The following is a 14,315-nucleotide window of genomic DNA, read 5'->3' as shown; positions in this document are numbered from 1 at the left end:
AATGCTTTACTCTGCATGCGGATGAGAACTATTGATTTACAACTGTAGTGCACATGCACAGAAATTATAACAAGTGTTTTTACATTGCGTATACACACAACAAGATTTAATGCAGAGGGATAAGAGAATCTTTAGACAGTGTAACAGCAAATACTGCTGCACCAATCTTAGTGAAATTTGGCATAAAGATGGATCTTTTAGCATAGCGTATTTTTAGCTCGGTGGGAAAGAAAGTCCTGGGATATAAAGTTCTGTTATAACAATGTTTTCTGAGCAAACATAGAAAATGTAATTTAATGCATTAGCTGATGATGATGTCAATACCATAACTTTTATATTGATATTCATTAACATGTTATGTCAGAGTGACACATGATTTAGAAGAAGTATAAAATGTTATGCCTATGTTGGATGTTACTCTCAATTTCAGATAGCTAATTTTGTTTAAATGTGGCTGGTGCTTTGTTTTGGGTACTGACCATGCCAGACAAACTGGTTGGCTGTAAAAAAAAAACAGCCCAGTTCGCTGACTGCAGAAGTTTATTAATTGGAAGAGCTATACTGAGAATTAAAAATATTTTTTTTGGGCAATATTCTACTTCTCTATGTGTTATTAAACAGAAATCTACAAAAGAAACAGATCCTGAGTATAGTGTTGTAGTTCTGTTTCTAGTTGCACTTTTTTGATAAATAGAGTGCAGAAATCCGGAACTTCCCTCTTCCATGACAGAGAAAAGAGTGCAGAAATTGGGAACTTCCCTCTACAATGTCAGAAAAAGTATGATACTAACATAGTTTATAAGCAAGCAAACAACCAGGCAAGACTCTAGGCACTTATTTTCAAATCAAAGTTCAGCTTTATTGGAAACGAGTAAAAAAAAGACATAAAGGAGCCTGACAGCTCCAAGACAAAGTGTCTTACGCGTTTCGGCTATAATAAGCCTTACTCATAGTCTATGAGTAAGGCTTATTATAGCCGAAATGCGTAAGACACTTTGTCTTGGAGCTGTCAGGCTCCTTTATGTCTTTTTTTACTCGTTTCCAATAAAGCTGAACTTCGATTTGAAAATAAGTGCCTAGAGTCTTGCCTGGTCGTTTGCTTGCTTTGGAACTATTTACTTTACCAGGTTCGAGACTCGGCACTCTGGAGTTCATGCAGCGTGAGGGGCCAGCTGGCTGTTTGAGGAGGACCTATCAGCCACTCATAATCGACAAGGACACATACCGGAAGTGAGGCAGTACGGATCAACGGAGCTCAGTGACGGATCCTGTCTGGTGCAGCGTGCACGGAGAGCGGCTCTAGATTCGGTTGTCGATAAGGCAACAAGTTAAGACCTGGGTGTACATCGTGGTAAGATTCACCTCACAACGGAGGTTTGCTTATTTCATGCCGCTTCTTTTATTCCTGTTATACGTTATCACTGCGCTCTTGCCTCTGTGTTGCCCGGTATATATACATATATATGGATGTATGCCTAATTATACAGTGACTGTTACATCTTTATCCTAGGATTACCCCACGCTTAGAGCCTTCTGAAGGGAGATTTTTGCCTATCCAACATAGTTTATAAACAGAAATCGTTTATTTTAAACATGACAAAAAATATAGTAGAATTGTCCTTACCTCAAGAGCATAACTCTCAACATTTATTCCCACAGGTATCACCATGACCTGGAATGGTGAAAGCCACAGAGGCCTGCAGAGAACACAATTTCAAGGCTTATCTTTAGAAATACATTACTATTCGTTCAGATAAATGTAGTAAACAAAATAGAGCTCCATTATCTCTTCAGTGGGTACAACAGAATGTGGTGTGTGGTTTTGCTGGAATATTCAGACAAGTTGTCACATTTCTTAGCTGTAGCAGATATGTATTTATATACTCACCACTTCCCTGCGTAATGCTCAGCTAAAACTGCCAACATCCGCTCGACAGAACCCAAAACTGCGCGATGAATCATGACTGGTCTCTCTACTGTGCCCTCAGTTTTACTGAAGATAACAGAAAAGGACGGAAATGAAGGAAAATAATGTTATTTAAAGCTTAAAATACAAACATTTGGAGATATCTCTCCAGCAGCATGCCTCAAGAAATGTTGGTATATAATTCACAAAATAAGTCTATATATATATATATATATATATATATATATATATATATATATATATATATATATATATATATACATACACACACACACAGTATATATATATATATATATATATATATAGACACACACACATAATGCATATATGCATACATACATATAGACAAATATATATATATATATACACACACACACAAATACATATATGCAAACACACACATGTATATATACTAACATATATACACACACTTTATATATATATATATATATATATATATATATATATATATATATATATATATATATACACACATACATACACACACACATATCCTATATTATAAAAGACAAGTGTTTGTCTGAAGCCGTCATGCGCAGTACAGACAAACACTTGGCCTTAGATTCTATTCTCGCGCACCTCGGCATAGCTGACAGCTGACAGATTGGGAGCGCGAGGTACACAGCATACAAGCAGCTGTGAGATAGGGAGCGCGAGCTACTCAACAGCTGTGAGGTCTGCTGCCTGAGAAGCGACAACGCGCTCCCCAGACCTCACATCTGTTTGTGGCCGACGGGAGCGTCGCGAGGGGCGTGGCCGGACGTCGCGAGGGGCGTGGCCGGGCGTCGCGAGGGGCGTGGTCGGGCGGGGTCCCGCGAAGACAGAGCCAGAGAGGGAGCAGGGGGGGGGGGGGGGCAGAGAGCCAAAGAGAAGGGGGGGGCAGAGAGCCAAAGAGAAGGGGGGGGGGGGCAGAGAGCCAAAGAGAAGGGGGGGGGCAGAGAGCCAAAGAGAAGGGGGGGGGGGGCAGAGAGCCAAAGAGAAGGGGGGGGCAGAGAGCCAAAGAGAAGGGGGGGGCAGAGAGCCAAAGAGAAGGGGGGGGGCAGAGAGCCAAAGAGAAGGGGGGGGGGCAGAGAGCCAAAGAGAAGGGGGGGGCAGAGAGCCAAAGAGAAGGGGGGGGCAGAGAGCCAAAGAGAAGGGGGGGGGCAGAGAGCCAAAGAGAAGGGGGGGGCAGAGAGCCAAAGAGAAGGGGGGGGGCAGAGAGCCAAAGAGAAGGGGGGGGGCAGAGAGCCAAAGAGAAGGGGGGGGCAGAGAGCCAAAGAGAAGGGGGGGGGGGCAGAGAGCCAAAGAGAAGGGGGGGGGGCAGAGAGCCAAAGAGAGGGGGGGGGCAGAGAGCCAAAGAGAAGGGGGGGGGGGGCAGAGAGCCAAAGAGAAGGGGGGGGCAGAGAGCCAAAGAGAAGGCGGGGGCAGAGAGCCAAAGAGAAGGCGGGGGCAGAGAGCCAAAGAGAAGGCGGGGGCAGAGAGCCAAAGAGAAGGCGGGGGGGCAGAGAGCCAAAGAGAAGGCGGGGGGCAGAGAGCCAAAGAGAAGGGGGGGACAGAGAGCCAAAGAGAAGGGGGGGGGCAGAGAGCCAAAGAGAAGGGGGGGGGCAGAGAGCCAAAGAGAAGGGGGGGGGGCAGAGAGCCAAAGAGAAGGGGGGGGGGGCAGAGAGCCAAAGAGAAGGGGGGGGCAGAGAGCCAAAGAGAAGGGGGGGGGCAGAGAGCCAAAGAGAAGGGGGGGGGCAGAGAGCCAAAGAGAAGGGGGGGGGGGCAGAGAGCCAAAGAGAAGGGGGGGCAGAGAGCCAAAGAGAAGGGGGGGGCAGAGAGCCAAAGAGAAGGGGGGGCAGAGAGCCAAAGAGAAGGGGGGGCAGAGAGCCAAAGAGAAGGGGGGGGGGGTAGAGAGCCAAAGAGAAGGGGGGGGTAGAGAGCCAAAGAGAAGGGGGGGGGGAGAGAGCCAAAGAGAAGGGGGGGGGGGAGAGAGAGCCAAAGAGAAGGGGGGGGGGGAGAGAGCCAAAGAGAAGAAGGGGAAGAGAGCCAAAGAGAAGAAGGGGAAGAGAGCCAAAGAGAAGGGGGGGAGAGCCAAAGAGAAGGGGGGGAGAGCCAAAGAGGGGAGAGAGAGAGAGAGCCAAAGAGGAAAAAGAGCCAAAAAGGAGAGAGAGCCAAAGAGGGGGGAGAGAGAGCCAAAGAGGGGGGAGAGAGAGCCAAAGAGGGGGGAGAGAGAGCCAAAGAGGGGGGGGGGAGAGCCAAAGGGGGGAGAGCCAAAGAGGGGGGAGAGAGAGAGCCAAAGAGGAAAGAGAGCCAAAGAGGAGAGCAAAAGAGGGGAGAGAGACAAAGAGGGGGGAGAGAGAGCCAAAGAGGGGGGGGGGGGGGCAGAGCCAAAGAGGGGGGGGGGAGAGCCAAAGAGGGGGGGGGAGAGAGCCAAAGAAGGGGGGAGAGAGCCAAAGAGGGGGGGAGAGAGCCAAAGAGGGGGGGAGAGAGCCAAAGAGGGGGGAGAGAACAAAAGAGGGGGGAGAGAACAAAAGAGGGGGGAGAGAGCCAAAGAGGGGAGGGGAGAGCAAAAGAGGGGGGGGAGAGCCAAAGAGGGGGGAGAGAGAGAGCCAAAGAGGAGAGAGAGCCAAAGAGGGGGGAGAGAGAGCCAAAGAGGGGGGAGAGAGAGCCAAAGGGGGGGGGGAGCCAAAGAGGGGAGAGAGAGAGCCAAAGAGGAGAGAGAGCAAAAGAGGGGAGAGAGCCAAAGGGGGGGGGGGGAGCCAAAGAGGGGGGGGGGAGCCAAAGAGGGGGGGGAGAGAGAGCAAAAGAAAGGATGGAGAGAGCCAAAGAGGGGAGAGAGAGAGCAAAAGAGGGGAGAGAGAGAGAAAAAGAGGGGAGAGAGAGAACAAAGGAGAGGGGGAGAGAAAGCAAAAGAGAGGGGGGAATGAAAGCAAAAGAGAGGGGGAAGAGAGAGCAAAAGAAAGGGGGGAGAGAGCAAGGGGTGGGACCGCTGTTCTGAAAAAAATGGCCCGTGTACACGGGCTTTAGTACTAGTATATATATATATATATATATATATATATATATATATATATATATATACACACACACACACACACACACCTACATGTACCTAACAGTCATATGTCAATTTTATTTAGCCTATACTGGGTGTTATGTTGCAGAATATAACTCCATGATTTACTTTAAAGCAAAGAAAAATTTAATATTCAGCTGCATTGGATATTATTTGGCAAGTACTTTAAAGTTACATTTTTAAAACTATTTCTTGTCAAAACTGTGTCCTGTTCCCTAGACCATATCTCCAGAAGCATATAAATAAACTAGAAGTCATCCAAAGGAGGACTATTAAAATGGTATATGGCCTAAAACTGTGATGGCTAACTTTCCAACACTTAGGGCCACAGATAAAAAAAAATTTGAAGCCTTACGGGCAGAAAATGAACCCCCTGAGGACCACAGCACTTTTCCATTTTCTGACCGTTTGGGCTATTTTTACATTTCTGCAGTGTTTGTTTTTAACTGTAATTTTCCTCTTATTCATCTACTGTACCCACACATATTATACACCATTTTTCTCGCCATTAAATGGACTTTCGAAAGATACCATTATTTTCATCATTTCATATAATTTACTATAAAACTTTTTTATAAAATATGATGAAAAAATAGGAAAAAACACACTTTTTTTTTCAAAATTAGCGATAGCTACATTGGAACACTGATACAGTATCTAACAAAAGTGAGTACACCCCTCACATTTTTGTAAATATTTTATTATATCTTTTTATGAGACAACAATGAAGAAATGACACTTTGCTACAATGTAAAGTAGTGAGTGTACAGCCTGTATAACAGTGTAAATTTGCTGCCCCCTCAAAATAATTCAACACACAGCCATTAATGTCTAAACCATTGGCAACAAAATTGAGTACACCCCTAAGTGGAAATGTCCAAATTGGAAGCCATTTTCCCTCCCCGGTGTCATGTGAATCGTTAGTGTTGCAAGGTCTCAGGTGTGAATGGGGAGCAGGTGTGTTAAATTTGGTGTTATCACTCTAACACTCTCTCATACTGGTCACTGAAAGTTCAACATGGCACCTCATGGCAAAGAACTCTGAGGATCTGAAAAAAAGAATTGTTGCTCTACATAAAGATGGCCTAGGCTATAATAAGATTGCCAAGAACCTGAAACTGAGTTGCAGCACAGTGAGCAAGACCATACAGCGGTTTCACAGGACAGGTTCCACTCAGAACAGGCCTCGCCATGGTCGACCAAAGAAGCTGAGTGCACGTGCTCAGAGTCATATCCAGGGATTGTCCTTGGAAAATAGACGTATGAGTGCTGCCAGCATTGCTGCAGAGGTTGAAGGGGTGGGGGGTCAGCCTCTCAGTGCTCAGACCACACGCCGCACACTGCATCAAATTAGTCTGCATGGCTGTTGTTCCAGAAGGAAACCTCTTCTAAAGATGATGCAAAAGAAAGCCAGCAAACAGTTTGCTGAAGACAAGTAGACTAAGGACATGGATTACTGGAACCATGTCCTGTGGTCCGATGAGACCAAGATAAACTTATTTGGTTCATATGGTGTCAAGTGTGTGTGGTGGCAACCAGGTGAGAAGTACAAAGACAAGTGTGTCTTGCCTACAGTCAAGCATGGTGGTGGGAGTGTCATGGTCTGGGCCTGCATGAGTGGTGCCAGCACTGGGGACCTACAATTCATTGAGGGAACCATGAATGCTAACATGTACTGTGACATACTGAAGCAGAGCATGATCCCCTCCCTTCAGAGACTGGGTCCCAAACACACCGCCAAGATGACCACTGCCTTGCTAAAGAAGCTGAGGGTAAAGGTGATGGACTGGCCAAGCATTTCTCCAGACCTAAACCATATTGAGCATCTGTGGGTCATCCTCAAATGGAAGGTGGGGGAGTGCAAGGTATCTAACATCCACCAGCTCTGTGATGTCATCATGGAGGAGTGGAAGAGGACGCCAGTGGCAACCTGTGAAGCTCTGGTGAACTCCATGCCCAAGAGGGTTAAGACAGTGCTAGAAAAAAATGGTGGCCACACAAAATATTGACACTTTGGGCCCAATTTTGATATTTCCACTTAGGGGTGTACCCACTTTTGTTGCCAACGGTTTAGACATAAATGGCTGTGTGTTGAGTTATTTTGAGGGGACAGCAATTTTACACTGTTATACAGGCTGTACACTCACTACTTTACATTGCAGCAAGGTGTCATTTCTTCATTGTTGTCACATGAAAAGATATAATAAAATATTTAAAAAAATGTGAGGGGTGTACTCACTTTTGTGAAATACTGTATCTGTCAGGAATCCCTGAATATCCCTTGACATGTATATATATTTGTTTTTGGAAGACAACCCAAAATATTGATCTAGGCCCATTTTGGTATATTTCATGCCACCATTTCACCGCCAAATGCGATCAAATAAAAAAAATTGTTCACTTTTTCACAAACTTTAGCTTTCTCACTGAAATTATTTCCAAACAGCTTGTGCAATTATGGCACAAATGGTTGTAAATGCTTCTCTGGGATCCCCTTTGTTCAGAAATAGCAGACTTATATGGCTTTGGCGTTGCTTTTTAGTAATTAGAAAGCCGCTAAATGACGCTACGCACCACATGTGTATTATGTCCAGCAGTAAAAAGGTTAATTAGGGAGCTTGTAGGGTTAATTATAGCTTTAGTGTAGTAGACAACCCAAAGTATTGCTCTAGGCCCATTTTGGTATATTTCATGCCACCATTTCACCGCCAAATGCGATCAAATAAAAAAAATTGTTCACTTTTTCACAAACTTTAGGTTTCTCACTGAAATTATTTCCAAACAGCTTGTGCAATTATGGCACAAAATGGTTGTAAAAGCTTCTCTGGGATCCCCATTGTTCAGAAATAGCAGACATATATGGCTTTGGCATTGCTTTTGGTATTTAGAAGGCCGCTAAATGCCGCTGCTCACCACACGTGTATTATGCCCAGCAGTGAAGGGGTTAATTAGGTATCTTGTAGGGAGCTTGCAGGGTTACATTTAGCTTTAGTGTAGAGATCAGCCTCCCACCTGACACATCCCACCCCCTGATCCCTCCCAAACAGCTCTCTTTCCTCCCCCACCCCACAATTGCCCCGCCATCTTAAGTACTAGCAGAAAGACTGCCAGTACTAAAATAAAAGGCTTTTTTTAAAACAAAATTTATGCTTACCTGATAAATTTCTTTCTTTTGCGATGTACCGAGTCCACGGTTTCATCCTTACTTGTGGGATATTATCCTTCCTAACAGGAAGTGGCAAAGAGAGCACCACAGCCCCCTTAACTCCACCCCCCAGTCATTCGATCGAAGGCCAAGGAAGAAAAAGGAGAAACTATAAGGTGCAGAGGTGACTGAAGTTTTCAATAAAAAATACTATCTGTCTTGAATAGACAGGGCGGGCCGGTACATCGCAAAAGAAAGAAATTTAACAGGCAAGCATAAATTTTGTTTTCTTTTGCAAGATGTACCGAGTCCACGGTTTCATCCTTACTTGTGGGATACCAATACCAAAGCTTTAGGACACAAATGAAGGGAGGGACAAGACAGGAGCCTAAACGGAAGGCACCACTGCTTGCAGAACCTTTCTCCCAAAAATAGCCTCCGAAGAAGCAAAAGTATAAAATTTGTAAAATTTGGAAAAGTTATGAAGCGAAGACCAAGTCGCAGCCTTACAAATCTGTTCAACAGAAGCATCATTTTTAAAAGCCCATGTGGAAGCCACCGCTCTAGTAGAGTGAGCAGTAATTCTTTCAGGAGGCTGCTGTCCAGCAGTCTCGTAAGCCAAACGGATGATGCTTTTCAGCCAAAAGGAAAGAGAGGCAGCCGTAGCCTTTTGACCCCTACGTTTTCAAGAATAGACAACAAACAAAGAAGATGTTTGACGAAAATCTTTGGTTGCCTGCAAATAGAACTTCAAAGCATGAACCACGTCCAAGTTGTGCAATAAACGTTCCTTCTTAGAAGAAGGATTAGGACACAGAGAAGGAACAACAATCTCCCGATTGATATTCCTGTTAGTAACAACCTTAGGGAGGAACCCAGGTTTGGTACGCAAAACCACCTTATCAGCATGGAAAACAAGATAAGGCAAGTCACATTGTAATGCAGATAGTTCAGAAACTCTTCGAGCTGAAGAGATAGCAACTAGAAACAGAACTTTCCAAGATAGAAGCTTAATATCTATGGAATGCATGGGTTCAAACGGAACCCCCTGAAGAACTTTAAGAACTAAATTTAGACTCCATGGCGGAGCAACAGGTTTAAACACAGGCTTGATTCTAACTAAAGCCTGACAAAAAGCCTGAACGTCTGGGACATCTGCCAGACGCTTGTGCAATAGAATAGACAAAGCAGATATCTGTCCTTTTAAAGGAACTAGCTGACAATCCTTTCTCCAATCCTTCTTGAAGAAAGGACAAAATCCTAGTAATCCTGATCTTACTCCATGAGTAGCCTTTGGATTCGCACCAAAAAAGATATTTATGCCATATCTTATGATAGATTTTCCTGGTGACAGGCTTTCGAACCTGAATCAAGGTATCTATGACCGACTCAGAGAAACCCCGCTTTGATAAAATCAAGCGTTCAATCTCCAAGCAGTCAGTTGCAGAGAAATTAGATTTGGATGCTTGAACGGACCTTGAATCAGAAGGTCCTGTCTTAGTGACAGAGTCCATGGTGGCAGAGATGACATGTCCACCAGGTCTCCATACCAAGTCCTGCGTGGCCACGCAGGTGCTATCAAAATCACTGAAGCTCTCTCCTGTTTGATTCTGGCAATCAGACGCGGAAGGAGTGGGAAAGGTGGAAACACATAAGCCAGGTTGAACGACCAGGGTACTGCTAGAGCATCAATCAGTACTGCCTGAGGATCCCTTGACCTGGATCCGTATTGAGGAAGTTTGGCGTTCTGACAAGACGCCATCAGATCCAATTCTGGTGTGCCCCATAGCTGAACCAGTTGAGCAAACACCTCCAGATGGAGCTCCCACTCCCCCGGATGAAAAGTCTGACGACTTAGAAAATTTGCCTCCCAGTTCTCTACCCCTGGGATATAGATCACTGATAGATGGCAAGAGTGAGTCTCAGCCCATCGGATTATCCTGGAAACTTCTATCATCGCTAAGGAACTCCTTGTTCCCCCCTGATGATTGATATAAGCTACAGTCGTGATGTTGTCCGACTGAAATCTGATGAATCCGGCCGAAGCCAGCTGAGGCCACGCCTGAAGAGCATTGAATATCGCTCTTAATTCCAGAATATTTATCGGTAGGAGGGCCTGCTCCTGTGTCCACAAACCCTGTGCTTTGAGGGAATTCCAGACTGCACCTCAGCCCAATACGCTGCCGTCCGTCGTCACTATGACCCACACTGGCCTGCGGAAACACATTACCTTGGACAGATGATCCTGTGACAACCACCAAAGAAGAGAGTCTCTGGTGTCTTGACCCAGATTTATCTGAGGAGATAAATTTGCATAATCCCCATTCCACTGATTGAGCATGCATAGTTGCAGTGGTCTGAGATGTAAGCGAGCATATAGAACTACGTCCATCGCCGCTACCAATAAACCGATTACCTCCATACACTGAGCCACTGACGGCCGAGGAATGGAATGAAGAGCTCGGCAGGTGGTCAAAATCTTTGATTTCCTGACCTCCGTCAGAAATATTTTCATGTCCACCGAGTCCATCAGAGTCCCCATAAATGAAACTCTTGTGAGAGGGAAAAGAGAACTCTTTTTTACGTTCACCTTCCACCCATGAGATCTTAGAAAGGCCAACACTAAGTCCGTGTGAGACTTGGCTAGTTGGAAGTTGGAAAGTCGACGCTTGAATTAGGATGTCGTCTAGATAAGGCGCCACTGCTATGCCCCGCAGCCTTAGGACCACCAAAAGGGACCCTAGCACCTTTGTGAAGATTCTTGGTGCCGTGGCCAACCCGAAGGGAAGAGCCACAAACTGGTAATGCTTGTCCAGAAAAGCAAACCTGAGGAACCGGTGATGATCTTTGTGGATAGGAATGTGTAGATACGCATCCTTTAAGTCCACGGTGGTCATATATTGACCCTCCTGGATCATTGGTACAATAGTCCGAATGGTCTACATCTTGAAGGATGGAACTTTTAGGAATTGGTTTAGGATCTTGAGATCCAAAATTGGTCTGAAGGTTCCCTCTTTTTTAGGAACCTCAAACAGATTGGAGTAGAACCCTTGCCCCTGTTCTGCTTTTGGAACTGGGCAGATCACTCCCATGGTAAAAAGGTCTTCTACACAGCGTAAGAACGCCTCTCTTTTTGTCTGGTTTACAGACAATTGAGAAAGATGGAATCTCCCCCTTGGAGGAGAATCCTTGAAATCTAGAAGATACCCCTGGGTTACAATTTCTACGGCCCAGGAGTCCTGAACGTCTCTTGCCCAGGCCTGAGCAAAGAGAGAGAGTCTGCCCCTACTAGATCCGGTCCCGGATCGGGGGCTACCCCTTCATGCTGTCTTAGTGGCAGCAGCAGGCTTCTTGGCCTGTTAACCCTTGTTCCAAGCCTGGTTAGGTCTCCAGACTGGCTTGGATTGAGCAAAGTTCCCCTCTTGCTTTGCAGCAGGGGAAGAGGAAGCGGGACCACCCTTGAAGTTTCGAAAGGAACGAAAATTATTTTGTTTGGTCCTCATCTTATTTGACTTATCCTGAGGGAGGGCATGACCCTTCCCTCCAGTGATGTCTGAAATGATCTCCTTCAGTTCAGGCCCGAATAGGGTCTTGCCTTTGAAAGGGATGGTCAAAAGCTTAGATTTTGATGACACATCAGCCGACCAGGACTTAAGCCATAACGCTCTACGCGCTAAAATAGCAAAACCTGAATTCTTTGCCACTAACTTAGCTAGATGAAAAGCGGCATCTGTAATGAAAGAATTAGCTATCTTAAGAGCCCTAATTATGTCCAGAATATCATCTAGTGGGGTCTCCACCTGAAGAGCCTCTTCCAGAGCCTCAAACCAAAAGGAAGCTGCAGTGGTTACAGGAACAATGCACGCTATAGGCTGGAGAAGAAAACCCCTGATGAACAAAAATTTTCTTTAGGAGACCCTCTAATTTTTAATCCATAGGATCTTTGAAAGCACAACTGTCCTCGATAGGTATAGTTGTACGCTTAGCCAGAGTAGAAATAGCTCCCTCCACCTTAGGGACCGTCTGCCATGAGTCCCGCATGGTGTCAGATATGGGAAACATCTTCTTAAAAACAGGAGGGGGAGCGAACGGAATACCTGGTCTATCCCAATCCTTAGTAACAATGTCCGGAATCCTCTTAGGGACCGGAAAAACATCAGTGTAAACAGGAACCTTTAAAAATGTGTCCATTTTACACAATTTCTCTGGAACTACAATAGGGTCACAATCATCCAGAGTCGCTAAAACCTCCCTGAGCAATAAACGGAGGTGTTCTAGCTTAAATTTAAATGCCGTCATATCTGAATCTGGCTGAGGGAACATCTTTCCTTAATCTGAAATCTCTCCCTCAGATAGCAAAATCCCTCATCCCTACCTCTGAACATTGTGAGGGTGTATCGGATACGGCTACTAAAGCATCAGAAGGCTCAGCATTCGTTCTTAACCCAGAGCTACTTCACTTCCTTTGCAACCCAGGCAGTTTAGATAAAACCTCTGTGAGGGTAGTATTCATAACTGAGGCCATATTTTGCAAGGTGAAAGAATTAGACAGACTAGAGGTACTTGGCGTCGCTTGTGCGGGCGTTACTGGTTGTGACACTTGGGGAGAACTAGATGGCAAAACCTGATTTACTTCTGTCTGAGAATCATCCGGTGCCAAACTCTTATAAGTCAAAATATGCTGTTTGCAATTTATAGACATATCAGTACAAGTGGGACACATTCTAAGAGGGGGTTCCACAATGGCTTCTAAACAAATTGAACAATGAGTTTCCTCAATGTCAGACATGTTGAACAGGCTAGTAATGAGACAAGCAAGCTTGGAAAACACTTTATTTAATGAAAAAACAACAATTTTCAAAAACGGTACTGTGCCTTTAAGAGAAAAAAAAAAAAGACATACACAAACTGCAAAACTGCTTAAAATTCACTCAAATTTTCCGAAATTTTTGTAGTAGACTCACTAAACTTTGGTAATATTGCACCACAAGTATTGAAGCAATTAATCCCCAAATATGAAAATCGGATTGACAAAGTGTCAAAAACCGGTAAAAACCCCTGTCAGCACCTTGCCACAGCTCTGCTGTGGCTCCTACCTGCCCTTAGGGATCAATAATGTGGGGATAACTCTTCGATTAGGCCCCAGAAGTTCACCAGGACCCTCCAGTATTGTAGCTTGCTGCTTGTCTATATAAAATAACTGCGCAACTGAGGCGCAAAATTAGGCACCACCGCACTCGATGTTACTAGGGCCATCAGAACAAACTACCAAGCGTTTTTACAGCCATGTGGGTTATAAAACCCCCAAAAAACCCAAGTGTATCCCTCAATACAGCTGTACCATAAGAAATATAAACATTACTCCCAGAACACACAAATGTTTGCCTTATATATTATTCAAACTGAGTGTCCATAAATTAAGCCCTTTATGCAAGCTAGTAAAGCCCCTTCTAAGACTAGGATTAATGCAGCCTTTCTGATTTATCACAGTTTCTGCAGAAAAAATGACTGAACATACCTCATTGCTGTATAGTAAGAAACCGTTCCTCACACTGAAGTTTTCCTGTACTCCTCAGCTTCTGTGGGAACAGCAGTGGACCTTAGTTACAAATGCTAAGATCATCATCCTCTAGGCAGAAATCTTCATCTATTTCCTGCCTGAGAGTAAATAGTACACACCGGTACCATTTAAAAATAACAAACTCTTGCTTGAAGATAAAATAAAAACTAACAGTTTATCACCTCTTTCACTTTACCCTTCCTGCTTAGAGCCGGCAAAGAGAATGACTGGGGGGGGGTGGAGTTAAGGGCAGAGCTATATAGACAGCTCTGCTGTGGTGCTCTCTTTGCCACTTCCTGTTAGGAAGGATAATATCCCACAAATCTATTCAGCTGTGATGGATCCCCCCTTAGCCCCCAACCTCCCTGATCCCCCAAACAGTTCTCTATCCCTCCCCCCACTACCTATTTGCAGCCAACTTGGGTACTGGCAGCTGTCTGCCAGTACCCAGTTTGACACCCCCCCCCCCAAATTTTTTTTTATTTTTTTTTAATATTAATTTTTCTGTAGTGTAGCTGCCCCCCTCAATACCCCCTCCCAGATCCTTTGATCTTTATTTTTTCCCTCTCCCTCCTTCCCATTCACTTACTACATTAGTGGCAGTAGTTGCGCGAGCGTGCCCCCC

The 14,315-nt window shown here is 45.0% G+C and overlaps 1 protein-coding gene across 2 annotated transcripts in view; it reads right to left on the bottom strand.

Annotated features, from left to right (window-relative positions):
- TARS2 (threonyl-tRNA synthetase 2, mitochondrial) overlaps window positions 1-14,315 on the bottom strand; it is a 232,674-nt gene that overhangs the window by 8,420 nt on the left and 209,939 nt on the right. For both annotated transcript variants that reach the window (XM_053705450.1, XM_053705454.1), the window contains 2 exons: window positions 1,889-1,993; window positions 1,625-1,697 (listed from right to left, as the gene is read on the bottom strand). In XM_053705450.1, coding sequence (XP_053561425.1) covers window positions 1,625-1,697; window positions 1,889-1,993 — 178 coding nt within the window. The remainder of the gene's footprint in view (window positions 1-1,624; window positions 1,698-1,888; window positions 1,994-14,315) is intronic.

The sequence above is a fragment of the Bombina bombina genome, chromosome 1, assembly GCF_027579735.1.
Source record: "Bombina bombina isolate aBomBom1 chromosome 1, aBomBom1.pri, whole genome shotgun sequence".
In the NCBI taxonomy this organism is placed as follows: domain Eukaryota; kingdom Metazoa; phylum Chordata; class Amphibia; order Anura; family Bombinatoridae; genus Bombina; species Bombina bombina.
This window is presented reverse-complemented; position numbering and strand designations above follow the sequence as displayed.